Here is a 26,790-nt window from a genome sequence, read left to right on the forward strand (position 1 = left end):
GGCGATAAAATTGATTGATCTTGTGTCCGAAGCTTCGAGACGGGAGGGGACACTGATTTATGGAAATTGTCCGGTAGCTCGTCAGGTCGACATCTCTGAACATATATAAAATAGGATCAACCTGAAGGATGGGAGCCCCAGTTTCCCCTCAAGCCAACTTTACAACAATATGACTTCCCCAGAATCAGCATTACCCGTCGCGCAGGAGAAGAGCGACTTCGAGATACATCACGCCGAGGAGCATCCAGAGTTTGGACTTCGGGATGCGCCACTGGAGACCAAGTATGCTGGTAGGTAACGAATAGCACCAAGTGTAACAAAAACATCATGGTGAAAAGTCTGACTCTTGGGTGTAGATCTATCCCGTCCTCAGATCTTCCGACAGTTCTGGAAAGCCATCCTCTTTTGCGTTATAGCCTGTTGGGCTGGTTTGAATGATGGAGTAAGTTCCCCAGGACCTGACAACTTTGCTGACTGAATCTCCTTCAACAGTTCCAAGGCCAAGTAAGCGGATTTTGTTCTGCCTTACGAAGCAGACTCTTAACCTGTCATTTGACAGCTTCCGGGTAATATCTTACCACTTCAAGCATTCGTAAAGACCATGGCGGATACAACCATCAATGGCCAGCCTGCGATCTCAGGTCTCACTGTCTCTTTCCTGGGTGGATTTCCAGCTATGGCTCAAATCTTTGGTCAATTCTCTGGAGGATTCATCTCCAACACCATAGGTCGAAAGTGAGTACCTTTATTCGTGCACCAAATCTCCTTTCGCTGACCCTTCGAATTTCAGGGGCTCAATGATGTTATTCTCGGCGCTGTTCCTCACAGGATCCATCCTGTCGATCACAGCCCAGAACTGGAAATGGTTCATGGGCGCAGGTATGGTAACGAAGCTTGGTCTAGGGATCGCCCAGACGACTTTGATCGTTTACCTGGCCGAGATCGCACCATTCCAGCTTCGTGGTACTAGTATGGCCGCTTATCAACTCTTCCTCGCGGGTGGGCAACTACTTGGAGCTGTCGCAACCCAGATCCAAGTATCCGTCAATTTGGAAGTTTGGAGACCTTTGATCGCTTCTGAGTTTGTCATCACCGGTGTAAGCTGTCCCGTCTGCCCTATCTCCTTCAAAGAATGTCACGAGATTGACTGTTCTCATTTCGGTTATACCAGCTGTTTGTCCTCATGATACCTTTTGTACCAGAGTCTCACATCTATCATATTCGAAAGGATAACGAGGAGCAGGCCAAGAAATCGATGTTAAAGCTTTACGGAACCGCTCCGAATTATGATGTCGTTAGTTCAGTTCCCGCCCATTATGCTTGTTACGAAGAGCACAGCTGATTTGTTAATGACAGGACCACGAATATATGGTCATAAAGCAAGCCATAGAAGCCGAAAGAGCCATCACCCAATCTGGCGGTAAATCGTCCTTCTTTGAGATCTTCAAAGGTTCTAATCTCCGAAGAACTATTGCGGGAGTCATCGGCGCATGTTCTCAACCCCTTGCAGGGGCTCCTTTGCTGTTCAGTTATTCTACCTATTACTTCTCCATCGTCGGGGTCAAAGATCCTTTCTTAGTCACGGTAATTGTGTGAGTGAAAGCATTCTGCTTGCTCGAGTCTCGCAGTAATATCACTGATATGCCACTCCAGCGACATTGTCCTCCTTGCTACCATCGCTATCTCCATGGCCCTGTGTGAGACCGTCGGAAGAAGATCCATGATGTTATCGTGAGTGGTGTTCTACTATCGTTGATACCCATTGTCGGCAATTTGCGCTGACACTAGCATGCGATTCTTCGCGTTTTGTCTCATAGCGGATGTTGTTTCATGTTTGCCTTCACCATCGCCCTTGGTATCACAGGGTCTTGGAGTAACGAGGCCGCAGGTAAAGCTGCTTTGGGACTCTTGATCTTGTGGACGGTGGCTTATTCTTGGTCCGCCGCACCTATCGGTTTCATCTCCGCTGGCGAGACATCCACACCTCGTTTGAGGGCTCAGACTTCTGCTCTTGCATTCGCTTGTCAATCATCCTGTTTGTGAGTCGAATCAACACCTTGCTCAAAAGGTCATTATGTCTGACTTAAAGAGAAATTTAGCTTCGTCTTCTACTGGACTGTTCCCATTATGATCTCACCCGATCAAGGGAACCTCGGTGTCAGAGCGTCATTTGTCTTTGCGGCCCTCATAGTTCCTGTTGGACTGATCGTTTACTTCTTCTACCCTGAGGTGAGTCCTATGGAGCGAGCTCTAGTCCCGTGAAGAGGCTCGCGAGTTAAAATCTCATCAGACTACTGGTAGAACCTACGTTGAGCTTGACGAGTTGTATGCAATGGGCATCCCTGCAAGGAAATTCAAGTCTACGACCACCAGTACCGAGGCCCGTGGTTTAAAGAACGAGGCGATCATCACTCATGGCCACTAGAAATGCGGTGTTGACAGAATTTTCATGATTCTGGCAGAGACGATGTGCGATGTCGGGAAGGCGGTTTCAGGTACTACTCTAGGAAGAAGAGTGCAACCAACAAATATGCGTGTATGTTTAGGAGAATCGACGTTTTGATATCTAACGAGGTCCAGCCTTTAATTTAGTATGATAGTGCAACAGCAATGAATACACGGTGATATCAATTATACTTGAACGTTTCCATGGTGAAACTTGATAGGAGTGTTCCGCGTTGGGGTACAAATTCGTTATACATATCACAAGATTTCACACATACAACAGGTCGAGCTGATCACTGTTCTCCCCCAAATAATCTGAAAAATTCATCTGTCCACCCCGAGGGAGTATCCAGGAAATTGAGCGTGCTGACACCTGGAAAAGTTGTTCGTCACCACGTCAGTCTCAATGAAGTTCAAGTCTGCGCATGAGCACCATTAAGACTTACCGTCCCAATTGAGGTTCATCGAAGCTTGAGTCTGATCCGTGGGCGATACTCTGCTATTACCGAAAAACTGATTAATGTTTGTACCGAGGAGGGTGTTCGGCGATGTACCACTACCGAATGACCGCCCAAAGGCAGAATTGGGATCTGTGATGGTACCGAGCTGATTTGTCTCCTGTTGATGGTGACTAAGGCATAACGATAAGATCCTACGGCGTATGTACACCTGCAGGTGATGGCCGTACACCGCCGCCGTACCCAAACGATGAGCAGGCGTGGTACCAATCTGCTCGAGAAGTAACGATAGCTGTGACAGGAGGCCCAGTAATCGAGCTCGAGCCGTTATATTGATTTCGCCGCTGTAAGGGAACAACTGGAAGATGTACCAAATGATTAGGGAGCAGGCAATAACGGTGGTAGGGCTCGTCTGACTCACTCTAATGGCCAGCAGAGCTTCGAAGGATAGCATTGGTCCCATAGTGTTCGGGAATCCCTGTAAACATCCACGTTAGCTTTTGTCGTCAAGCCACTACATAGTATGCCAGTCCGACTTCGCTTACCCAAAGGCCTTTAGAAGCTCTCAACTGCTGACAGACGAATTCACAACTGGATAAGGCCGCGTTGAAACAGTCCTTTGACAGTGCTTCGATCCGACCTCCACGCGATATCAAACCTTGAAGTCCGTAGCTCAGTGACCACAATCGCGTGTGTCTGAACATGAGTTCTAGATATGCCGATCCATCTGTAACGAAAATGAATGAGTCAGACACAACAAGTGGGCGACGTAGTAGATGATTCACCCACCGCAACGACCCGTCCAATATTTGTGCCATGGTCCAAGATAGGTATCAACTTTTTCGACCACCCACTCGGAAGTCATGTCGCATCTTATGAGGATTTCGGATCGCAGAACGTCGGACAACCCAACCTAAACACAAAGGTGAGCGAAAATTCATCTAGGGAAGCTGGAGAATGATTCACCAAGAGTCGACGGAGTCCCACACAAGCAGTAGTTACATTATCTTCTCTGATTGCCAGACGGTGGAAACACCAATTCTCATTCCGGATAAGATCGTCTTGGGTAAATCGTGTGGCTTTGCCAAATGCAAGGCTCAGACTGGAATCCCAAAGGAAGAGGTGGATCCACAATCGTTGTCGATTTCTGATGATCCTTTCCACGTTGTCCCAATTATTCAAACTTATGTCTTCCAAACAAGCGGACAACCAAGGGTCCTGTAGTCCACAACTGAAATCAGTGCGACTGAAAAGCGGCCCTCTTCACATGCACTCACGGCTAAGAGGCTGGCTTTGCTTTCCAATACCGGTCGTGCCAGTCCTAGTTCGACTGCCATATTAATCGCGTACTTTGTTTCATGCCACAGTCGTTCTTCTTGAAACGATTCACTTGACGGCAGCCACGATATCCAGATTAGAAATGCAGCGACAATCTGGTATGGTGAGATTCGTAAGCTGAGATGACTCGGTAACTCGCAAGACACACATACCTCTACAGAAGCGAATCCTCGACGGGACACCATGTCTGAGAGACGCTGCGCATGGATCCTCAAACGTTTGGTCGCCTGCTCTGCTCCCGGAGTTAGCGATGCGCCTTGAGCGCATATGGCAGTGAGCAGAAAGGCAGAACGACTTTCCACAACTACCACAGACCAGTCCATAAGCTCTCAAACTGGCATCTGATCAACGGGGGACGGATGGCTTACATTCTGGAGTATGAAGCGACGAGTCCAATACCGGTAACATCGGATGCAACTTGGAGAAAAAGCTCCCAAAGAACGCTTCTACCTCTCTTTTCGTCACTAAAGCCAATGCTAAAGGGTTATATTCTGGTCCAAGATCCCGCTTCACCTCCCTCCTGGCTGGTTTGAAGAACCGTTTGTCTCCGCTATCCAGGTCGCGTTTCCCTTTATCAGACAATAGCTTTTCCAGACCTTCAGCTAGAAACTCAGCTTCCAGACCAGGTTGATCGATTTGAGAATGAAGTCCTTCCGGAGTCACCATCGCAAGAAGTGTCTCCGGTATGTGATATTGTGGCGGCAGAGCAGGCTCCTTCAGAGTCTCATCTTGGATCACGTTTTCAGCGAGATCGGAGCCATGAGAGTCTTCCTCGGCAGCCTCAGCTAGAAGACGAACGGGATTTGCCAGTCCTCCGTCGTGATCGTGTGAATAGCCTATCTCGGTTGACTGACCTGACTGATGGGAAGTGAACGAGTCGGGAGAGATTCCTAGATTGCCTTGTCGCTGCCCAGAGATGTTGCCATAGGCGCCGGTGGTATCAAACGGGTGAGAAATTCTATCACGTGTTGAAGCAGGGAAACTCTGCGGATGTTGTCTCTGGGACGCATCGGGTAATCCTGTGAGGTGCCCTGTCAAAAAGGTAGTGTCAGAATCGGGATTCAGATCGGAGATACATAGATTATGCTGGTCTTGGGGTTGCTGAGTTGAATGATGAAAAGCGAATTGAGTCTGTGAGAAGGATGAGGTGGGTGAATCTAATGGCTGGGAAGAATGAGTCGCCGATTTAGAGCTCGCGTCACGACTAATTCGGGGCCTTTTCATCGAATGATCGGGTTGAGTTTCGCGTTCAATGACTTTGAGTGCACGTTCTAGTGTTGAATGAGTACTTTCGAGGAACGTAAGCACGCAGGCAAGAACAGGTCATTCATTGTCATGAAAAGTATCTCACTTCTTACTACCCTTCGGCCGACCTGATTTGTTCAGCCTAGGACGATGGCAAGCCTGATCACGCCGTATACAGCGGGCACAGGCTGAATTTTGAGCAGATGTCTCGCACCTTGCCTTGACAGAACGACACGCCAGACTATAAGGGACTTAGTCAATGTTGTGCTCCTATTCCTTGCATATATACCTACCAAGCTATCACTTTCGTCGAAGGGGTCTGAGTTGGAATCTCAGGAACTGCATCCTTTGAGTGCAGACGAGCTTCATCTGTACGTAATGATGCATGACGATCAGCAATACATCTCGGTCTCTCATAGACTTGTGAATTTCCTTTTGAAGGATCATCACTCACTTCTGTTGCTCATTTTGAAGCTTTATCTAAACGATCAATAGCGTGAACAACGGTGGAATATGAATAAACAACGCGATTCTGTGAAAAAGCGGCGCCTTCATTAAGGTCAACCCCATCTGCGTCTCCAAAGTTCCCCGAGGGGAACACACCGGCTCCCGCTAACCGGATGGATGGTCTGCAGATGCTATCATGAACTTTAAAGGCCACTCAATGAGACACATGCTTGCGAAGCAAGAGGAGAGTGCAAAACGCTCACAAGCTTATTGCGTGCGGAGATCTATGGGTAGAAGAAGCATGGTATAAGCGGGCCAAGCAAATAAGGCGCAGCGGGCAATTGATTTATTAGCCGGGGTCATTGGCGGATGACCAGAAGGTTTCTTATATGACGACATTGTTACAAGAGCCCTGTGACCAGATTGCTGCGATTCCAAAGTAAAACTTTCGGTTTACACCATGTCAACCACAACTGCTTCGAAGTTGGATGAGCAATCAATTGGAGCTGGTCGACCGCGGTATCATATAGCACCACCGAGAGGATGTGAGTATGCAAGGACCAGTATGGATTCCATGCTTGAGATATATGCTGATCTCTGGTCTCTCGCCAGGGATTAACGATCCTTGCGCTCCCGGGTACGACTCATCAACAGGGTTATACCATCTTTTTTACCAGTGGAATCCTCATTCACATGTATGGAACGATATCTCTTGGGGACATGCGACGAGTTGCGACATGGTGCATTGGCAGCATACCGCTGAAGAAGTGAGTCTGGTTGATCATGAGAAGCTGGCACAATCACTGACTAGTCAGTTTAGCCGGTGTTCAAGCCTGATCAACCATACGACCAATGCGGCATCTTCACAGGCTGTTTTCATGGTAGAGGTCCATCAGGCGAGAAAGATCAATTGTCGGTCTTCTATACAAGTGTAAATCATCTCCCGATCACTTGGAGCCAACCGTATACAAGAGGATGCGAGGGTTTGTCATTGGCGACTTCAACGGATGGCGGCAAGACTTGTGAGTTGCTCTTCCGGTCGTTTGCGCCCACATATTCACTCATCTTGAATTCTAGGGGAAAAGCATCCGGACAATCCTCTTCTTCCCGAAGAACCTGAAGATATGCATGTGACCGGCTTCAGGGATCCCTTCATCTTTTCATGGCCAATCATGGATGCACTTCGTGGAACGTCCAATCCAGCACTCTATGGTCTCATATCAGGTGGTATCCACGACCTTGGTCCTCGCGTCTTCTTATACGCTATAAACCCAGAAAATACGACACAATGGAAATACCTCCATCCACTCACCACTGATATACCTGTCAATCACCAACTCTCTCGGAAATGGACAGGAGATCTAGGAGTCAATTGGGAGTGCACCAATTTGATCACCCTCCGCGATGGAGAATTATCAAGGGACTTTTTGATTCTCGGATCGGAAGGAGGAAAAGAGCGAGAATGGGTAGATGCGTATATCTCATCAAACCCTAAAGTCCCTAAAAGGGTCACCAGATATTCCAACTGGACCAGTGGGACTTTATCGAAAACAGACCAAGGTGAACTTAGATTGGGTATCACTACTGGAGGAATGACAGATTGGGGAATTCTCTACGCCGCGAATACATTCACTGCTCCAGATGGCCGAACGATACTGTGGGGGTGGATCATTGAAGAGGATCTTGAAGATGAGTTATTAGCTGGGAAAGGTTGGACTGGATGTATGGGTGTTCCGAGGGAAGTCTTTCTTGCCAAACAAAGCAGGGTGGTTGCTGGATTCTCGTCACCCTTACAAGATATATCATCTGTCGAGGTTTCAGATGAGGGTACTTCAGGTAGCGACCTGTACACATTGGGTGTTCGCCCGATCATCGAGCTTCAAAACCTCCGTAATCAGGTGCTTTATCAACATCCCGAAGGGGTCATAAGGTCAGTCACCTCATGTCTTGCAAAGGCACCCCTTGCCTGCGAGATCTACGCCGTGATCTCTGTATCCGACGATACCGATTCGATATCTTTGGTTTTACGTCACAACGAGGACATGTCCATTCGTACTTTGATCACATTCCGACCCAAAGAAGAGATTATCATTGTCGAACGTGAACATTCCACGGCACAGGAAGGTGTCAATACGTCTCCCGAGATCGGCTCGCATACTCTTTTCCGTCATTCCGATCAGACCATCGAAAAATTGCAATTGACCGTGCTCTTGGATCATGACGTTTTGGAAGTTTTTGCAAATGACAGATTCGCACTGGCAACAAGGGTGTACACAAAACCTGAGCACACAGGCATCGCCCTGCTGTCGAAAGGAGATGCAGAGATAGAAGAGTTGTCGATATGGTCCTTAAGAGGTATCGACATGGCGTCCTGAGTGCTGAAGTAGTTGAACGGGATGTACAGTCTTTTTATGCATGGACATTGTGGAATAACTACAGAGTCATTACAGTGATTATGAGGTACATAAATCAAGCGCTAATGCTCTTGTTGGGTAGGGAGTGCCTGAGTAAGATGAGATGCATATTACCGAACAGAATCGCAATTCCTATCTACTTCAAAGAAGCCATCCATCTAGTTCTAACTTCTTTAGCAATCTCAACATTTCTCTTTGCGCGCTCCTGCGAATCATCTGCCCTGCGATCAATCCAGACTTGACGGTCCTTCAGATAATCTTTGAACCTTTCTTCTCTCGCATCTAGGAGAGCCTTGAATTGCTCTGACATCGCGCTGACATCGGGATCGGAGATTCCTTCGGTGGAGATCGTGGCTTTTCGGGGGATCCTGAGCTCCGGGGGAGGTAAGGAGAGCTTCGGACCAGGCAAAGTCTGATACCAATAAGCAGTAGTGGACCAGTCATCCCTAAGATGATTTGCATGGCCAGTCTCCATAGTCACCTTGATCCGCTTGTTGAAACGGATTGGATCGGCCATGTGGAATCGGTATGACACTTGATTGTTGGTGATATCATCTTCATGGATGATGGTCCCGCAGAAGGGATAAGCGTTCTTCTGCATACCCCAACCTTGACCAAAGTAATCTTCACCACCTGTGCCATGAAGTGATGGCGGCCAAGAGTCGTCATCGATCCAGCTACGGAATTTGAATCAGTACTTGACTACCAGACCGTGTTGTTCTCACATGATGTCGTCCCCTTCCCCCCACCAGACCTACAGGCGGATAAGTCAGCGGAACTCGTATCACTCCTTCTGTATGAAAATACCTACACCTTGCATATGGGTAATGGAATGGTTACAACCAAGATAGTTACCAGCACCTTCCGTTTCCAAAATCACGTAATTGCTATCCCCAGTAGCATCCAGATTCTTGGGTTGTTGGATCTCTCGACTGTTAGCCGCCATTCTGGACGGAGCCCATCCTCTTGTTGGATTTTCTCGTTTCCACATCGCATGAAAGTACAGGATATCCTTTCCGTGGGGCTCGGGATACAGCTCATAATCGATATAGAAGTACTGATGATTAGGATCGGTCAGCTTGGTTGACTAATCATGAGCGATAGAGAAGGTAAATTTACCTGGATGTACGTGTTATCTCCTTGGTTCTCAACTTCGATTGTGGCTCTCTTGTTGAAAGGCATTGTCAGGTAGCAGTTGAGGGCTGAGGTACCACCATACTTGTGATCATCCATGGGTCGAACAGAAACCGAAAATGGCAACGACGAGAAATTTGCCGGCATGGATTGGCCAATGCAGAAGAAATCACCTAAAGGAGCGAGGACAGAGGGTTCGGTTTGATCATCCCAAAATATCTTGATGACTACGTTTCGATAGCTGTAATCTTTCCGGTTAGTTCTGCAAGTCGATATCCAGCGGGTATCTCTCACAAGTTCTCGTCATTCGCTTCATCGAAAAGACCAAGTGCTCGGTGGGTCTCCATGAATGGACAATTTGTCGCGGTATATGGGGCGACGCCTGTAAATGGAAAGCTTAGACCAGATGACTGTCTGAACGTAGCAAGAAGGGTGAAGCTACTTACCTGGACCGAGCACCTTACGGCACCCTTGTACGAACCATAGATGTGTGATGGCCCCAGGTCTTATTGTGTTAGCAGCATTCGCACTCTTGCAGCACCTACCCCTCTACATCTGCAAGCACAATTGATTCTCCAGGTCTTACGGTGAAAGCGTCCTCGTTCCTGCCTGAAGGACGGAAATCATTAGCTACTGTGCTTTGTAATCATAAAAAACATACCAGAGTGATCCCAGCTCGACACACGCCCAGTGCGCGCGTTTCTTCTATAAGCTCCAGCTGAGAGTAAGTCTGTTCGGTTCATGATGAAATGGACGTCTGTCGATGTGTAAGATTTTCTCGAACGCAACGAGACGACGTGATAACTCTTTGCCCAGCCTCTTTATCATGTTAGCTCAGCAGGCTTTGCTGATATCAGATGGGTGATATAGGTGACAGCGGGGAGTATAGATATTCACCGCTCGGGCAGAGCAATAGTCGAACTTCTGAAATATGATATCTGCACATCACAAGGCGTATATCGATCATTATGCTGATGTGTGGACCGGTACGCATTATTGTATAGATCACAGCGCCGGTCTGTTTTGCCAAGCGAGGACTGACTACATCATGAATACTTTGTACCGGGGTTTGACCAAACCGAAAGCGTACGATACAGCGACTTGTTGAACATCGTCGAGCGCCGTATTATGTCTAATTACTGATAGAAGCTGCGGTTGCGTGAATCTTCCACTCTCTTTCATTTGCGTATGACCACAATGATCCCACAATGATCATCAGGTGATAGCTCTCCTCTGATCAGCAGTGAGCTCATCAACATTCATCGCAACGAACATCGGTTATTCGGACCGCTACCCTGCTTGCATTGAAACTCGCTTAATCACGCATAACCAATAAAGACATCTTTGACCCTTATATCCTGGAGTGGGGCAACACCGGAGAAACGCCAAGAAGTGCACACTTCTCCAGATGCAGCCTGCATCATCTGACGAAGGATTGCGTTAGTCAGATTGCGCATTCGAAATTGTAGCAAAGGTCTTGCTATGGAAGGGTTTCGGCCGGTCTCGGTTAACTCGAAAGAGAATTCGAAAAGGACAGACGTCAGAAGTCACGGGGTCGAGGGATTATTGAGTCATTGGGGGATTTGAATGGGTCATGCACGACTATATATAAAGGAATGTAATTCACACGTACTTGACTTCTACCACACGAACTCACTTTTTTTAGGCTCTTCGCTCAACAGAAATGACACAGCCAAACGGAAACGCATCTCATCACTCTGCGCCCAATGCCAATGGAGTGGTCCGACCATGGGCAGCAGACTTCAACCCAGGCTCAAAGACCTTTACCACTTTGGATGGGAAGCCTGTAGATTGGAATGGAGGGTGGGCAGGTATCGGGGGTGAGACAGCAGGGTGAGTTGACTACTCAAGGTTCACAAAAATCACGATACAATGGTCTGTTGAAGGATACCGGGTGTATCCTTGGATACCTCTTGATGATTCTAGAGCTGTCTCTGTACGTGCTATCGTCTAAAAATGTTCGTGTAAGCTGATCTGTACATCATCCCAGCCCTCAATCTGCGCCTGCACCTCTCACGTCCAAGTCGGGACCCAACAACCAAGAGATCACATACCTCCCATACCCCGAATTAACTTGTTTACACTGCCTCGGGTCCAATCCTCCCGGCAAACTAGGCTACGTCGTCTCTTACCTACCAGTCATTCCCGCCGGTACCAATGGTTCTCAACAGTCTTTGGGTAAAGGTCTACCTCAACAATCAGCTGATTCAGGGGAATCTTACCAAGAAGACAGACTTGGAGAACTACCAGTTCGACCACCCGCCCCATCTTTGGGATCCTTCCGAACCGGTCGATCAGCCTTGAAGTCAAATGAGAAAGGCCCCAGATCAAGATCCAGAGCTGAAGAAAGAGTGGATGATTTCGAAAGAGGTAGACAGATCGAGAGGGAAGCTCAGGAGGAAAGAGCCAGGTCCTCGAGTGTTTCTTGGGAGTTGGCGGGTGTAGGTAAACAATACATACCTGATGGTGAGGACGAAGACAACGTGATCGAGTAAAGCATTTAAGGTAGGTTGATTTGTCAGTCGAATACGTACATCTCATATTGATTCTTTTCTGCTCGATAGGCAAGGAATAGTTCATATTTTATCATACATTATATCTAATCAAGCATCGGTGAAAACGTCATAAAATCATAAAATCAGGGAGGAAGACAATCAACTTAAACACAATGAAGTGACATCAAGATGGAAAAAAGGAGATGGAAAAAAGGAGACGGAATTGTGTACAATTAACCAATCGCATGAACCAATTATAGTGAAGTATAGGCAAATGACGTTCTTTGAGTTATCAGACATACAGACTGATCACTGATAGACGCTTTCATGAGCTCTGAAAGGTCACTCTTTCTGAGAACACTTCTTGCACCCACAGCTCCTGGATGCGCACTCTGACTTGACTGCTTGGATACTTTCTCGATCTTCTGACCGGCAGCAGTGCTCACATTCCGATGAATTCTAGGGTGAGCCACACCCAGCCAAGTCAACTTGGGGTCATTGGAAGACAACTGACCGTAATTTGGTGTAATGGTATTATCATAGCTTGTCGGTCTTATCGCTCTGCAATCACAGCCTGCGGTCGACTGGGAAGGATGACCGGAATGTAAGCGGTTCTTCTGACATCTACCTCTTGATTGCGATGATCTGGCCTCAGGTCTAAAGCACTTTCAGCCTGAAAAGGCAAGCGGGAGGTGTTCATCTGCTTGGGGATTGATTGTACGCGCTCGCGTTTGTGGGTGATCTTCGGTAGAATGCTTACCGGAAAGGTCGTTATCCATCTGGAAGTCTTCAAAATCACCTCTTCGCTTGGCATGAGGTGACGGTCTCAAATCAGACTCTGAGCCCAGGTCTAGATCTCGCAAAGATATCCCTCCACGATAGCACTCGCTGATGCTGAGGATCGAATATGTGCGGGTGAATCCGCAATAAAGCTCATATCGATCTGTGTCAGTTTCTATCATTAAGGTCAGCTAATATGTGAACGGGTATTCGCGATCCCAAACAGTGGCAAGTCTTCACAACTGTATGGAACCTACATTCATCTTTAGTGCGTCATGCATGTGGTCTTTAGCTGCGGACTCATTCGGTCTAGGCCTCGACTGTTGTAGAACCAGCCCAGCCAGAGGTCTCAGCGATTTATCAAAGGGTTTACCATCCTTTTTAACCACGATTTCTGACGTATGCTGACTACTCGAGTCGATCATATCAAAGGAGACCATACATAAACTCGACTCGATTCCTGACTCGATTTCCGCATGAAATTTGACTCTATCAACAAAGAACGTGCGGTATAAAACGGTCCTATTTGCAGAGTCGCCACTCCAGTCCTCCAAGTCGATCGCAATAAACCATATATTATCATCTCAGATATTTCACCGTCTTGACCAACCATGAGCGACGAAACAATGACATCAACCACTTCCGGAGTAAGTTCAGCGGCTCCTACTTGGAAGGTCATTTGTAAGCAAACCGAAGGGACTAAGGGAACAACTTCAGATGTCTCAACCAGCGAACTACCTGATACGGCTCGTTTCGTTGACGTTATCGGTATCAAGATGCTTCACGGTCATACCGATCCGACAGATAGGAATGCGACTGGATTTCTTGTCCAAGCACATGACAAGGGCACAAAGACTATTCATGAATGGGAAGGGACCAAAGATTAACTTATGGGATATCTTGCCCCGAATGGCGATATGACTTCTGACGTTCCTAGTGGAAAAGGCATTGAGATCCTGAGAGATGCTGCTGAGGAGATGAGGGCTCGAAAAAACCAATCTGAGAAGGAGACGTTTACCACCAAGGAAGGCAAGACCGTCACCTGGTGGACTGAGACCGATAAGAAAGATAGGGATTACAAGATGTATTGCTATGAAGTTGGCAACGGTGACAAGAGCCCTAGCAAGTATATAAATGTCTCCCAGTTAACGGAAACGGCTAAGACAGATCAAACTGCCCTCGAAATTTACTGTAAGGTCAAAGGATACACATTGCCGGCTAGTCCCGAGCTCGAAGGCAGCGTCGATATTGGAGATAGTATCTGGTCATGGAGAACTTCACCTGTTCCTGATGAAGCGACGGGAAAGCCTGGGTACTCCGTTAGTCTCACGCATAAAGGAGACAAAAGGCCCGGGGAGTTTTGTTGGATGACTTTGGAACAGATCGAGAAAGAATCCAGATCAGAGACCGTTGGACAAGACTACATGCGGCTACTTAACGATATCAATTCCACACGCAATCTAAGCGAGAACCATGAGCCTAACAGCTCTTTCAGTAGCGCAGGTGGAAGCGACAACTCCAGCCACTCAAAGGGCCTTGCTAGTTGCCGGGGGTATTCCAGGTTATCGAAGCTGTAATTGCTCGCGGTTATCAATCAATCAAACCTCTGGGTGCAAATTTGAAGAGCCTTCTGGACCCGTTCGATGATATCTATGATCTGCCGGCTTCAGCAATTCGCCTGCGCGAGTGTCATATGTGGGGGTGTCATATCCGAAGTTGTGATGGGATTGTCGATATATGGGGGTCAGTCTGAAGGAAGTCTGGGTATTGTACATCTTAAGTAATGGTTGGATATGCATAGAATCAAAGTCGACCGTGGGTTCATGTCATGGACCAAGGCATCCGAAAGCGAAGTGACCAATGATTCTCAGAGCAGGCGCCAGAACCCAAATGAACGATGACATGGTTACCAGTAAACCGGCTCTGCCACCACGCACCATCCCGGATCATACCATTTTCAGCGATGGTCTCTTTGGCGGATGAGATTGGTAGGGATCATCCTGAATGGTCGCAGGCTTTTGGGACGATACGATTTGATCGTTGGGCTTTGTAGGGGTACATGCATATAGGACCTGTATTGTATTTCAGGATGATATTCGGCCGTGGTTTGATGCGGTGCCACACTCGGTGTAATGTGGTCACGTGGTGTATATACTAGGATGATGATGATGATGATGATGATGATGATGTAAGTGGTGATAGTGATGGTGACGAGATGCATTTGTATGACATCCACGATACTTAAGATAACATCAGTCCATTCATTGATACATCTCTATCAATTTACTGTATATATACATACTCACTATCAACCAAGAGAGATATCGCCCATTTCAATCTCAAACTGATTCACCTTCAACTGCACAAGCCGCCACCACCAAACACTCTTACACCTACTATATATATATACATCGCATTCAACTCATAACCTACTATCACTTGCTACCCAGTCAACAATCATTCAAACTGCCGTCTCTACCTAGTCTATCCCGTAAAAACTCTTCTTCCTCAAAGTCATCAATGAACGGCAAAATAGAAGAGAAAGCTGAGGGTGAGTCGTGTCATCTCCATTGATCGGATGCTGCGATGGGTTTCTTCCCCCTTATTGGAATCCTTTGTACACACCTATCTGATCAGACAATACCACACGAACGACTCGCCTCTACTTCATGCACTCAGCTATCTCCCATCCCATTCCACTTCTCACTGGCTTTTTTAGGTCCTGACTTTCAGTATCAAGATGAAAAGCAGTGCTGACGATATCATGAATATGTGTTCCAAAGGTGCCGATGTGCCCCAAGAGCAAAAAGCAGGATGGGCAAGTTTCATCAAGAGTTTAGCTCAGATGACTGGTGATCTCAGTTCCATGACTGCACCACCTTGTAAGTAGTCAGCTCTCCATATCTACTGCGATCGCGTGCGGGAACAACTCGCTGACCCATGTCTTATGCGCCGCTCGATCGTAGTCATTCTCTCTCCTACTTCTCTCACCGAATTCCCTGCGTATTGGTGTGAACATCCCAACCTTTTCGCGGAAATCTCAGAGGGTAAGACTGAGCAGGAACGGATGGAGAAGGTCTTGAGATGGTTCATAAGCACCCTCAGTGCACAATACACCGTAAGTGCCGATCCCGGTCTGCCTTGCATTCCTGTCAATGATGAATGCTCACGTCAACAACTGTTGTATCATACTACAGACTCGTAATGAGAAGATGGGATCAGAGAAGAAAGTGAGCTATCCACCTATAAAACAATGTAACCTATCCAACTGACGCATTCACGCCTGCTCAGCCCCTCAATCCAGTCTTAGGAGAACTCTTCTACGGTATCTGGCCAGATAGCAATGGTAGAGGTGAGACTCGATTGATCGTGGAGCAAGTGTCACACCATCCTCCTATCGTGAGTACATTCTATGTCCGAGACAAGCGAGGCAAGTGCATAGCTGATATCTTGTCTTCCCCTCAGACCGCTTAGTAAGTCTCGGTCAACGTCGATGGGTCGCATGGAGATGGTGGACTAATGATGTATATGGTGGTTTAGCTATATCGAGAACAAGAAAGCAGGAGTCAAGCTTCAAGGTCATTCCGGTCAGAAGACCTCTTTCACTGGTACTGCTATCAATGGTGAGCCTTTTCCTCTGGTATCACCGGGAGTTGTCGCTTTCTTAGTCATGCGCTCGATCTGACTTGATTTTCGAACGCTATCAGTCAAGCAATCCGGTCACGCTGTTCTCACAGTGCAACCTAAAAACGGACAGAAGGAGGAGAAGTACCTGATCACTCTTCGTAAGTCAAGGCGAATAGCTTTTAACATCGTCAAGTCACCAGCTAATCACTTATGGCGTTGCAGCTAAACTTCGAATCGAGGGTATCATCTGGGGATCACCATATATCGAATTGACCGATACCAACGCCATTCAAAGTAGCACTGGACTCACTGCTCAGGTGAGTTGACTACAACTATATCTTTCCTCCCGCGTGATCGTTATCCTTTCAATGCTGATATTGTCGATCGACACCCCTCGCAGATCGACTATAAGGGTAAAGGTTACTTCTCCGGCAAATCCCACTCGTTCAAATCATCCATCGCCAACGCATCCGGGAAATCGCTCCAAACCTACGAGGGGCAATGGACTGGTAAATCTCATATCGGAGGTTCCAAGGGCCCAATCTTCCTTGATACCAACACTGCCAAGGAGGAAGTCACTGTCAAGGATGTCACTGAGCAAACTGAATGGGAAAGTAGAAAACTCTGGGTCAACGTTGCAAAAGGTATCAGGACTGGTAATTATGATGAGGCTGGTAAAGACAAGACTCGGATAGAGGTGAGCGATAGTCTGCGCGATGATGATCAACCAAGAACAAAAGAAATGCGATATTGATCGATGATTCGTCCCCGCAGAACGAACAACGTCAAAGACGTAAAGATGAAACTGCCAACAACACCACTTGGGAGCATCTCCATTTCACCCACGTCGATTCAGATTCAGATTATCAATTCTTATCAGCCTTGTTACATGATAAACTCACTCCTCCTCACGAGGACGCTTATGTGTTCAAACCCGAAACCATGGAGGTGGTAGGTAGATCCAACTAGATCAAAGAGGATCATGTTAGAAGTAATTAGACGATCATTATATATGAAATATATACACGTAGGACTATATACATAGATTGAGGATGGATGGGAAGGGAATTGTTTCAAGATAGGATTATATAGGTAGAAGATGGGATTATCCAACATGTATTGTCTGAATGACTTGCTTCTGTAGTCTCTTGAGAGAGCTTTCACTTACCTGTTTGTGCATGAGATGAGCATGGATGACTATGCATGAGCTGTATGATTCACCGTGTCATGTATACTAAGATGTATCATGGTGAATGAATGGAATGTTTTGGTGGAGGTTGGTCCACCTGTTATCACGGTGATCACCAACATGCAACTCTTCTTCCTCTCCTTCTGTTTCCATTCATCCTCGATGCATAAATCATCATAAGTCAGCTTTCAGACCATGCCCCGCTCCTCCTCTTCACTTCCGCCTTATCTCACCTCGGGTGCATCGTCAAGAAGCCATCATGGGTTGTTGGTTAAGTTGAACGAAGCAGCTTCGAATCAGGAGGAGGACGAGATTATATCTGGAGAGATTAAAAAGGCAAGGGAGATATTGAGCGTGAGGGGACAGAGTACAGTGAGTGGTCTCCATCTTCAATCATATAGCTAGTAGATCCATGAAAAGGAAGGAGGATACAGCAGGTCAGAGGTATCGTATAGTCATCAAGCTCATCGTCAGAATCGACATGTTTGACACCCATACTTCCCTACTCAAGCGGATGCTCAACTGACAGCTTGACATGTCTGTCACAGAGCAAAGTATCGGATACCCTCATCATCCTGCTTCACTGTCTGATGCTTCGCCATCGGACAGATGACGATGTCGATTTCGCTCTCATATCAGCTCTTCAACTGGCTGAAGGGGGACGTACCCTCGCCGAGAGGAAGATAGGTGAGTTTATCGTGCTTCTGAGATTACCCCTTGTCCAAGTGTCCAAGCGAAGTGAAGATGAGTACCTGATCATGTATCACTGTGTTATTGTAGGCTATCTATACTTGGTGAAGAGATTACCGAAACATCATGAGCTCAACCTGTTGTTAATCAATACCATCAGGAAGGTATGTGTCTCGTTGTCTAGCTATCTTAACGGAAGCAAGGGGCAGGACGCTATATTGATGATACGTCTATCTATAGGATCTATCATCTTCCACACCCTCTCATGTCCTGCTAGCATTACAAATCATCGCAAAGATCCCCTCGGCGGACCTGAGTCCAGCAGTCATACCACTTCTCACCTCGAAGGCATTACTACGACACAAGGTGTAAGTGAGATACCTCTACGAAGCGTTAGCTTGACTTGACATAATATCACCAGCTCACTCGTGATATCCATCTCTGCAGACCAGCTATCAGACAGCGGACTCTGGAGGCTTTGGTATCACTTCACCGAGAACAGCATGGCGATCTATTCCCCTTGTCAATGAACAAACTTCTCAAGTGTCTTTCCCAAGAGGACGATCTATCGGTATTGGCTGTCGTCTTTAGAGTTATCAGACACATCCTTGAAGTGAGCTGGTAATATACCATGGCAACAAATGATGATTCGAATAGCTGACCTGTCGTTCAGACTAATGCCCATCATATCGGAACGGACGAAGAACAGTTGTATCTGATAGAGAGATGTGTAGAGGTGGCGAGGAAGCACGAGGTGATCCATGGGGGTCAAGTTTCATTGGAGGTAGTCAAGACTTTGAGAGCAGTGGTAGAAGCACATGGATCAATGTCAGCGTGAGTCCCCACGACGATTCGGGATCAAGTGTAGTGCAGATGTATTAATCGTGTTCTGCTGCTCAGCGGAACTAGGGAGAAAGTAGGTCAATGGGTGACTGAAGTACTGGGGCAGATGACAATAGGTCATCGGTGGGAGGGAGGTAGGCTTGGATCCAGACTTCTCAGTAAATCTTTCACTAATCATGGCTACTTCAGCACTTCTGTTGGAACTCTGCCAATTAGCAACACGAGTCCCATCAACTTCATCCAGCATCTTACCGCATATTTCCAGACTTCTCCTAGCAGATCAGACTGCACCATCATCGTCATCATCTCCACCACAACCAACAGCCAATGACCATATCTTAGCGCTCAGATGCTTAGCCATATTACCTACAACCGCATGGGATGGGCAATTAGGTGAAAAGGAGATGGGCGTGATCATGGAAGGAGTAAACAGTGTGGATGATACGATCCGTAAATCGGTAAGCTGCGGCTCTTCTTTCGGTTCAGGCAGTAACTGACGATGCATCTTCGTTCAGACGATCAAATTACTGCAGAAACTCTCATCAGAATTGCCCAACATGGTACTACAAACCCATCTCGATTCAATCAGATCCTCAACCAATCTATCTTTACCCCTTACTTTGGCAGACAGGTTGACGATAGAGGAGAGAATGAAGATTGGAAAGTACGAAACAGCTTCCAGAGCTTTGGAGGTGGTGGAAGTACAGTATGAAGAGGATGGACGGAGGTATGCATCGGGAGTGTTGGATGTTCTGGATACTTTAAATTCGAAGACGAAGGGGAAGGGCTCAGTGTGGGACGAAGGGGCGAGAAGAGTTCTGGCTAGACTGGATCACTGTAAGTCACATCCAAGATTTCATACAATGATGCCCAAATTCCATATTGACTTCTGAATCAGCACCAAGGAATCTCGCCGAATCATTCACCACATGTCTCTTGGAAACACTTCGAACACGACATGACCCTCCTGGTGATACGCTGCTTGTCATTTTAACATCTGTCACATGCGAATACCTACCATTCTCATACCGTGATACCCAAGAGATGATCGATTCCTTCTTGCATATACTACCCAAGTATAATGGTAGGTCCCTCTCATCAGACCCGCGGCAACCACGCCTGACATCTATGAACATAGCATCTGTTCAAGAGTTGATCCTCGTGACAATCGTGTCTCTGATGATTCGGTTGCAACCTTCCGAAGTTCAAGACAAGAGATCAGCGGTTATTGAGGGGCTTCGAACGCTGCAAAGTACATCGCCCAAATATCAGAGAAAGGTCAGTTGTGTATAATTCAGCTTTCCGAAGAGCAGAGATAAGCTGACTGAATAACAGAGATGCCAAGAAATATCAACAATCATAGAATTTGATTTACTGGAGCAAGTAAAAGATACATCGAAGACACCAAAGGTAAATGATCCTCTTTTACTCGAGTCTCCCTACAGATGCTTATGTTATCGCAGCTGGCCGATACCCTAGACGCCATAATCTCGGTATCCAGGAAGCATCCCCACAAAGTGCCTTCAACATCTGAACATACCAGTTCACCGGTCCCACCTCGGGCGGATTTATCAGCCAGTCAACTGCGATATGATGCTTATCTACCACCGAAGCAGACAGGGAAGGGCAAAAGACAATACCGAGATCACTCTGAGGATGATAGTCATTGATAGTTAGAAACGGCAGAGCAGCATATGCATCATGTCTTCTATGGTCATTATAGCGCATAGGTTGAATATCTGGCGATCAAAAGGCATGAGAAAACAGGGATTGTTGGTCAGGAGAATTCCTTCACATCCAGCTCCACCAGTTGGCGGACTGGTCGTGAGGAAATACATTAGCATGCGTTCCCCAACCATTGAAAAGCAATCGACTCACCGCCATATCATTCGAGTCATTCAGCATCATCGGATCCCAGAACTGATGAAGCTGTACATCGAGGTGATTCAGCAAGATACTGTTGTTTCTGTCAAATATCCGGTGATCGACTCACCATCATATCAGTCGAAGACTCGACTCCCATATTTCCATTATCCATCATCGGAATACCATCGGTTCCCACGAGGTGCTGTTGTAGTACCTGTTGTACAGCGGGGGCGACTCCGTTAGTCGTGGGATCAGACGAAGAATGAGGAGGAGTGAATATATGATTCGCATCTGAACTGATATGACTTTGATTAGGTGGTCTCGATGATGATGAGGATGAAGGGATATTGACTCCAATCTGAGTCCCGTTCGAAGCACTCTCGATCAAGCGAGTACGCCATCCCACAATATCCATATCTTCTTCACCAGCCGCACCAGCCGCACCAGCAGCACTTCCACCATTACCTTGCACACTTCCATCACCGGTACTAGCCAGTGAATCTCGCCTGCTTTGGTTGTGATTGGACTCGTCCTGCTGATTCTGAGCAGCTACGACGACCTTGTTAAATGCTCGTTTCCTCAGACGGGACAACCAATCGTGGTTCTGGATCATGGAGGTGGTGTTGTTCTGTTTGATCAGGAGGGAGTAGACATTGATGGATTGGTCGATCGAGGTTATGGCAAATTGGGATAGGACGGAGGTGGGGTTTCGCAGGACCATTGTGCCTAGACAGACAGCGGCGGTGAAAATGTGGTACTGAGGTGTCAAATGCATTAGAATGTCGGTCTAAATTCCATAGGAAAGGTTCAGGGGTATTGGGAAACATACCCATAAGAACCATTGTCTTGATGACACAGCTGGGTGAGCCTCGTACAATGCGGAGACAATCTGAATGATAACCTGTGGATGTCAGGATGCAAATTAATTAGCAGATCAACGTGAAGCGCTGAGTGATAGAGTCAAACCGATGTGACGTTGACTCACGCTACACCGCTCAATCACAGCTAGATACGACCGCCCATAAACGCTTCTCGTTGGATCCTGCGGCTGATCATGCATAGCCATGACGAAATACGGTCTATGGAGGAACAAGACATGTTCGGAGATATTGAGCGCTAGAGTAAATTGCTGGAATGTCTTCTTGAGATTTCTGCGGGTGATCTCGGGAGACTGTTTGATAGCTGTATTTGTATCTGGATATTCGCTAGGCAGGGATAACATGGCAGTACGACATCTCAGGTCGAAAGGGATCGAACGTTCGAAAGAGCAGAGCTGGGTGTAGAGCGAGAGGATGGTATCGTACGATTCGAACTGGACTGACATGCCTGTATCGAGGATTCTACGTTGAGATACAAGAACAACAGTCAGTAAGGATGGATGGGTAGAGATCACATGGCGTCTGCTCACCTGGCGGATAGCTGGATAAGCTCAAATCTCAATGTCTGATACGACTTTGATCCTTCGGGATGATCTGACGGTCCAACAGGGAAGGCGGTATCGATATACTGCAATGCCAGTGATGTCGGACGGGAGAAACAATTGGCTTGTAGGATTTCTATCGCATAAGCTGCCCAGAAGACTTGTCTATAGGGTTATCGGTAATATAGTTAGATATTATCAAGTTTGAGAACATCCTAATCACAAAGATAAGGGACCACAAGATGAAGTCCTCGTGCAGAGAATGGGGGGGCACGGCGGATTCACCTTCTTTCCTCCACCACATCCGTAGGTAGATTCCACCTTGCACCATCTCGGTGTAAACCCATCTGCAAAGGAGAGGTTTCTCGAATCAGCTCAAAGGCACTCTCCTTTCCCATGATTTCAGGGTGGAGACTGGAAAGAGGTGATTGACATAAATCGAATACTCACTGCAACTATAATACGCATTGCTAAACCCCACAGTGGCCAAGCTGAATCACCATTTCTACCCTTTTCCGTTTCCCTATCGCAACAAAGATACAACTTTCAGCTGTTGTGCGAGTCGTGTGAAGATTATGGTTGTAAAACACTCACAGTAGATAATGAGCCATGATAATCAGACTCTGCACTCCCGCTATTGTATTGTTATTTAGGAAATCGCCTTTCGTCAGGCAGCTCTTAGCTAGCATAAGATATTCATCCGCGGTAGGATCGTTTGGCGGCAACTCCAGATTCTGCAATGTGCCCATAGCTAAGATTGCGTACAGAAGCGCTAGTTGTTGTGGATGGACGGATCTATAGTTCTTGGTAGAGATACATTGGAATATGCGGTCGAATACTGGTTGAAAGAATCGACGAGGGGCGGTATCATGGCTGAATGAATGGGTAGATCAGTGAGCTATTCACGGACTAGAGCTGGGAAACGGTAGAGGATGGACAGATCGAATCACACTGTGATCAAACAGTCTGAGAACCATACCCCAGGTGAGTTCACGAAAAACATGATGGTAGACTTGTATTGAACTCACTTCCAAGCGAAATACCGATAGTAGCTATCCATCAATACTTCTGCATCATCCTTGGGAGGTAATTGCGACAAGAGCGATTCCATGGTAAAAGTGCTATTCGACAAAGGGAATGGAAAAGCCCGTATCTGTTCAGTTCCGATCCTCTTCCCTCCATTGATTTCAGTTATATGAGGAGTTGGATTCTCCGGCGATGGACTTCTTCGAGGTTCGGGAGAGTTCGCGTCGCCCATTTCTTGCTGAGTATTATGGTAGTCAAACCAAATAAGCACGAGGGTATGATATCGTACGTCGTTGATCGAAAATCATACTCACATTCTTCAACCATTCGGTCCCCGCGGTCGGACCCAGATACCTCGATCTACCTTCTTGACCTATGACCAACGTTCCATGACTATGTCCCACAGGTGAGCGAGGTGTGGGCATCGACCCAGCGTTTGAGGAGCCAACGTGCATCATGTCCGACGATTTACGGGGGCTAGAGGGAAGCTGCTGAAGGGATGGTGGAGCAGGAGGAGGTGGTCTACCGTCTGTAATACTTCGGTCCCAGTATACCGAGTCGTTGTCTCTTGGCGAGTGGAAGGGATACTCTCGAGCAGCTGATATAGGCGGACGGGCATTGATGGTAGGCGATCTGTACCTCGGTGAGGAAGACGATTCCAAGGGATTTACAGAATGGCTGGAATGAGGATGAGGGTGATGCGAGTGCGGATTCTGGTGATGATGAGGGTGATGATGATGATGATGATCTACACTCTGAGATGAATCCCTTCTTCTCTTACCAGTCACTTGAGGAGATATTGCTTCAGTATTTGATGAAGGTATCTCTACGCCGTGATCCGCTAGCAGGGATTCCAAGGTGGACAGGCGTTTCTGCAAGTTTTCGGTCGCTTTCACGTCGAACAGTCTGAGCATACATGAAGAGATATAAGCTCGATACAGTTATGTACATGTTATAGCGGCATCAGAGTAAGATCAAGAGGATGAAGCATGGTGTAAGAGTGTCAAGCGATTCTCATCATTTCCTCACTGTCTACGGGGTTCTTTCACGCCATCAGGACACAATTCTCCACATTTCCTTCTCACACAATTTGAACACGGTATCTCTCTATCACACTTGAGCTTGAGTCTTCGACATTCTGTTCACAACGTATACCCTCCGTCAGCAAGTGCTATACTATCCCATCCCAGAACCACTGACCGGCACAACTCAGCTGAGGCTGCTTTGATCTCTTCTTGCCCTCATTGGATGAGCCTGCTTGAGCATTATGCTGAGCTGTTGGTGACATGTTTGGAGGGATTGTCACTGCATATCCGGTATCGGAATCAGTAGTAGTGGGTCTACGAGTATGTAAAGTGATATGATGATGGGATGAGATGAAAGATGATGATGGCATGAGATCCGATGTCGGGGATGAAATCAAGTGAGATGTCTTTGTTCTTTCACCTCATAGTCGGACCGACGAGACCGACATGAAAAGTAATCCAACCATTGCTTACAAGACCATATCAATCTATCCTACTATGCATACATGCATTCATCCAGCAAGGGATGCTCAGACATTCAGCGGAAGTTACTCTAGACCGAGGCAAGCCAACGGGACGAGATGCATAGTCATGAGCTGCATTAACAATCCGTTCTTTTCCTGTAACATAGTATTCCCGTGTTGTTTCTGCTTCTATCTATTGCCCAGCAGTCCCCTTCATCTCCTTGGTACTGCTGTTACCGTTCTTTCTAACAGAATCGAACCATCTCTGAACCACTTTGCTCTCCTCCAAGGGCATCCTTTCACTCTCAGTCTTGCCATCCCTGATACATCTGGCTACTTCATCAGCTTCGTATGACATACCGTGATTACCTGCGTGAACAGGGTGATGATGGGTCGTCTTCTCTTTCACTGAGGCCAGGTATCGGTCAGGTCGAGGGATGATGTGGAAGGTTTCTGGCTTTTGAGGGGGATCTGCGAACATCAATGTGTCAGTCAAAGCATTGTTGGTGTCAACGCGATAGACTATCACTCACACTCAATGATCAGATCACCCTCCTCACATTGGAGAGCGGCAGTGTTCTCCCTCAATCCAGGACTGGTCAAATCCGTTACCAATTGTCCACGACATAATCCTTCCCACTCGACTATCCATCTGGAGTCGAGATCGACCCCTGACCTCTTGTAGATGGATTGGTATGAGCTGACAACCTTGGGATTTTGATCCTTGTTGTGAGGGTTTCGGTGGACTAGCAACATCGCCCAGACAGATGGGTATGGTCCCATATCAAGTAAACTACCTCCCCCGAGAGCAGGGTCGACAAATCGGTTGGAGTCGGGTTTGGCTGAACCAATCTGTCATTAGCAGGTTGCTGTAATATGATGAATCTCGAGATGCCTAGGAGAGAACAAGGCAAAAGCTCACAATCTAGATCATACTCCATGGAGAAATCGGCAGCAAATCTCTTTGGTTTCCCGAGTTTACCAGACTTCAGAACTTCTTCGACGGCATATGCGATGGGGTGGAACCTGGTCCATACGGCTCTGCGACGATGCGTATCAGTACAAGTTGAGAGAAGGGTGATAACGTGCCAGTCGTTTTTATGAGATGTATATTCCCACTCACTCCATCAAGAAAAGCTTCTTCTCTCTAGCGATAGCGACCAGATCCTCTAGTTCTTCAATATCAATGGTGAATGGCTTCTCGCAGAGGACATGTTTGCCAGCAAGAAGGGCATCTTTGGTGTTTTTGTAATGGAGGTTGTGGGGAGTACCAACGTAGATAGCGTCGACATTCTATAAGTAGTGAGGCTTCATGAGCTCGGCACTGTCAGACCTGCGAGGTCTCACAAAAGCAGACATTCACTCACAGGATCATTGTATACGCCATCATAAGACCCATGAGCCTTGACTCGATCCAGTTTCCCATTCTTGGCTCCCCATCCCCATGAATCCCCTTCTGCAGGGTTCTTCAGTCCATCAATGAATTTCTGAGCCGATTCAACTGATCTCGATCCGACAGCGGTGATCTGATGAGAGACATCTGACACTTCTCTTGAGCTGGGATCGACCAGCAGATCCTAAGAGTATGCATGAGTTCAGTGGGACTAATCGGTTGACATGAGATGTGGGACAAGATAGGCCGTACGCCCCCAACTTACCCTGGCGAACTGACCCGAGATCTTTCCAGTTGCGATGATTCCCCAACGAAGAGTGTATGGTGACATTGTGAGGTTTGTTCTATGATCTTTCACTTGGTTATATGACTTTTACACGATGAAGAGAGGGATTCCAGTGGAGAAGTGTAGCTATGTAAGGATGAAGTCGCATCTTGATTGAAGTGACTATATCTTTGTGTCCGTGGAA

The 26,790-nt window shown here is 47.1% G+C and overlaps 10 protein-coding genes across 10 annotated transcripts; 6 read left to right on the forward strand and 4 right to left on the reverse strand.

Annotated features, from left to right (window-relative positions):
* Positions 1-169: 169 nt before the first annotated feature.
* On the forward strand, positions 170-2,425 carry I302_100987 (uncharacterized protein; the record flags this gene model as incomplete). Its single annotated transcript, XM_019190999.1, has 11 exons — positions 170-290; positions 357-442; positions 493-504; positions 560-735; positions 791-1,097; positions 1,172-1,294; positions 1,357-1,592; positions 1,654-1,731; positions 1,818-2,039; positions 2,100-2,229; positions 2,291-2,425. The coding sequence occupies 11 exons, from the start codon at positions 170-172 to the stop codon at positions 2,423-2,425; spliced, it is 1,626 nt and encodes a 541-aa protein (XP_019047747.1).
* Positions 2,426-2,738: 313 nt separating this feature from the next.
* Positions 2,739-5,465, reverse strand: I302_100988 (uncharacterized protein; the record flags this gene model as incomplete). The annotated part of the gene is made up of 9 exons (XM_065869183.1): positions 2,739-2,818; positions 2,892-3,261; positions 3,325-3,381; positions 3,449-3,630; positions 3,693-3,816; positions 3,870-4,121; positions 4,181-4,336; positions 4,394-4,545; positions 4,610-5,465. The coding sequence occupies 9 exons, from the start codon at positions 5,463-5,465 to the stop codon at positions 2,739-2,741; spliced, it is 2,229 nt and encodes a 742-aa protein (XP_065725255.1).
* Positions 5,466-6,393: 928 nt separating this feature from the next.
* On the forward strand, positions 6,394-8,308 carry I302_100989 (uncharacterized protein; the record flags this gene model as incomplete). The annotated part of the gene is made up of 4 exons (XM_019191001.1): positions 6,394-6,478; positions 6,546-6,700; positions 6,754-6,955; positions 7,011-8,308. 4 exons carry the CDS (start codon positions 6,394-6,396, stop codon positions 8,306-8,308), a joined length of 1,740 nt encoding a protein of 579 aa, XP_019047749.1.
* Positions 8,309-8,483: 175 nt separating this feature from the next.
* On the reverse strand, positions 8,484-10,224 carry I302_100990 (uncharacterized protein; the record flags this gene model as incomplete). Its single annotated transcript, XM_065869184.1, has 7 exons — positions 8,484-9,024; positions 9,073-9,101; positions 9,159-9,404; positions 9,467-9,722; positions 9,776-9,895; positions 10,027-10,090; positions 10,143-10,224. The coding sequence occupies 7 exons, from the start codon at positions 10,222-10,224 to the stop codon at positions 8,484-8,486; spliced, it is 1,338 nt and encodes a 445-aa protein (XP_065725256.1).
* A 941-nt stretch (positions 10,225-11,165) lies between these two features.
* Positions 11,166-11,997, forward strand: I302_100991 (uncharacterized protein; the record flags this gene model as incomplete). Its single annotated transcript, XM_019191003.1, has 2 exons — positions 11,166-11,335; positions 11,493-11,997. The coding sequence occupies 2 exons, from the start codon at positions 11,166-11,168 to the stop codon at positions 11,995-11,997; spliced, it is 675 nt and encodes a 224-aa protein (XP_019047751.1).
* Positions 11,998-13,694: 1,697 nt separating this feature from the next.
* I302_100992 (uncharacterized protein) lies at positions 13,695-14,354 on the forward strand (the record flags this gene model as incomplete). The annotated part of the gene is made up of 1 exon (XM_019191004.1): positions 13,695-14,354. One exon carries the CDS (start codon positions 13,695-13,697, stop codon positions 14,352-14,354), a length of 660 nt encoding a protein of 219 aa, XP_019047752.1.
* Positions 14,355-15,517: 1,163 nt separating this feature from the next.
* On the forward strand, positions 15,518-17,373 carry I302_100993 (uncharacterized protein; the record flags this gene model as incomplete). The annotated part of the gene is made up of 10 exons (XM_019191005.1): positions 15,518-15,659; positions 15,744-15,895; positions 15,975-16,007; positions 16,069-16,176; positions 16,243-16,250; positions 16,318-16,400; positions 16,485-16,562; positions 16,627-16,721; positions 16,805-17,101; positions 17,179-17,373. 10 exons carry the CDS (start codon positions 15,518-15,520, stop codon positions 17,371-17,373), a joined length of 1,191 nt encoding a protein of 396 aa, XP_019047753.1.
* Positions 17,374-17,788: 415 nt separating this feature from the next.
* On the forward strand, positions 17,789-20,796 carry I302_100994 (uncharacterized protein; the record flags this gene model as incomplete). The annotated part of the gene is made up of 13 exons (XM_065869185.1): positions 17,789-17,965; positions 18,142-18,280; positions 18,374-18,447; positions 18,524-18,651; positions 18,731-18,896; positions 18,957-19,117; positions 19,184-19,260; positions 19,316-19,584; positions 19,642-19,963; positions 20,025-20,210; positions 20,265-20,404; positions 20,462-20,536; positions 20,590-20,796. The coding sequence occupies 13 exons, from the start codon at positions 17,789-17,791 to the stop codon at positions 20,794-20,796; spliced, it is 2,121 nt and encodes a 706-aa protein (XP_065725257.1).
* A 121-nt stretch (positions 20,797-20,917) lies between these two features.
* I302_100995 (uncharacterized protein) lies at positions 20,918-24,726 on the reverse strand (the record flags this gene model as incomplete). The annotated part of the gene is made up of 14 exons (XM_065869186.1): positions 20,918-20,944; positions 21,005-21,055; positions 21,120-21,412; positions 21,458-21,749; positions 21,822-21,893; positions 21,978-22,332; positions 22,401-22,577; positions 22,698-22,759; positions 22,863-22,935; positions 23,007-23,285; positions 23,441-23,676; positions 23,753-24,344; positions 24,468-24,576; positions 24,639-24,726. 14 exons carry the CDS (start codon positions 24,724-24,726, stop codon positions 20,918-20,920), a joined length of 2,706 nt encoding a protein of 901 aa, XP_065725258.1.
* A 394-nt stretch (positions 24,727-25,120) lies between these two features.
* On the reverse strand, positions 25,121-26,651 carry I302_100996 (uncharacterized protein; the record flags this gene model as incomplete). The annotated part of the gene is made up of 6 exons (XM_019191008.1): positions 25,121-25,398; positions 25,461-25,769; positions 25,850-25,968; positions 26,051-26,220; positions 26,295-26,504; positions 26,586-26,651. 6 exons carry the CDS (start codon positions 26,649-26,651, stop codon positions 25,121-25,123), a joined length of 1,152 nt encoding a protein of 383 aa, XP_019047756.1.
* Between the last annotated feature and the right edge of the window lie 139 nt (positions 26,652-26,790).

This window comes from Kwoniella bestiolae, chromosome 1 (assembly GCF_000512585.2).
Source record: "Kwoniella bestiolae CBS 10118 chromosome 1, complete sequence".
NCBI lineage: Eukaryota > Fungi > Basidiomycota > Tremellomycetes > Tremellales > Cryptococcaceae > Kwoniella > Kwoniella bestiolae.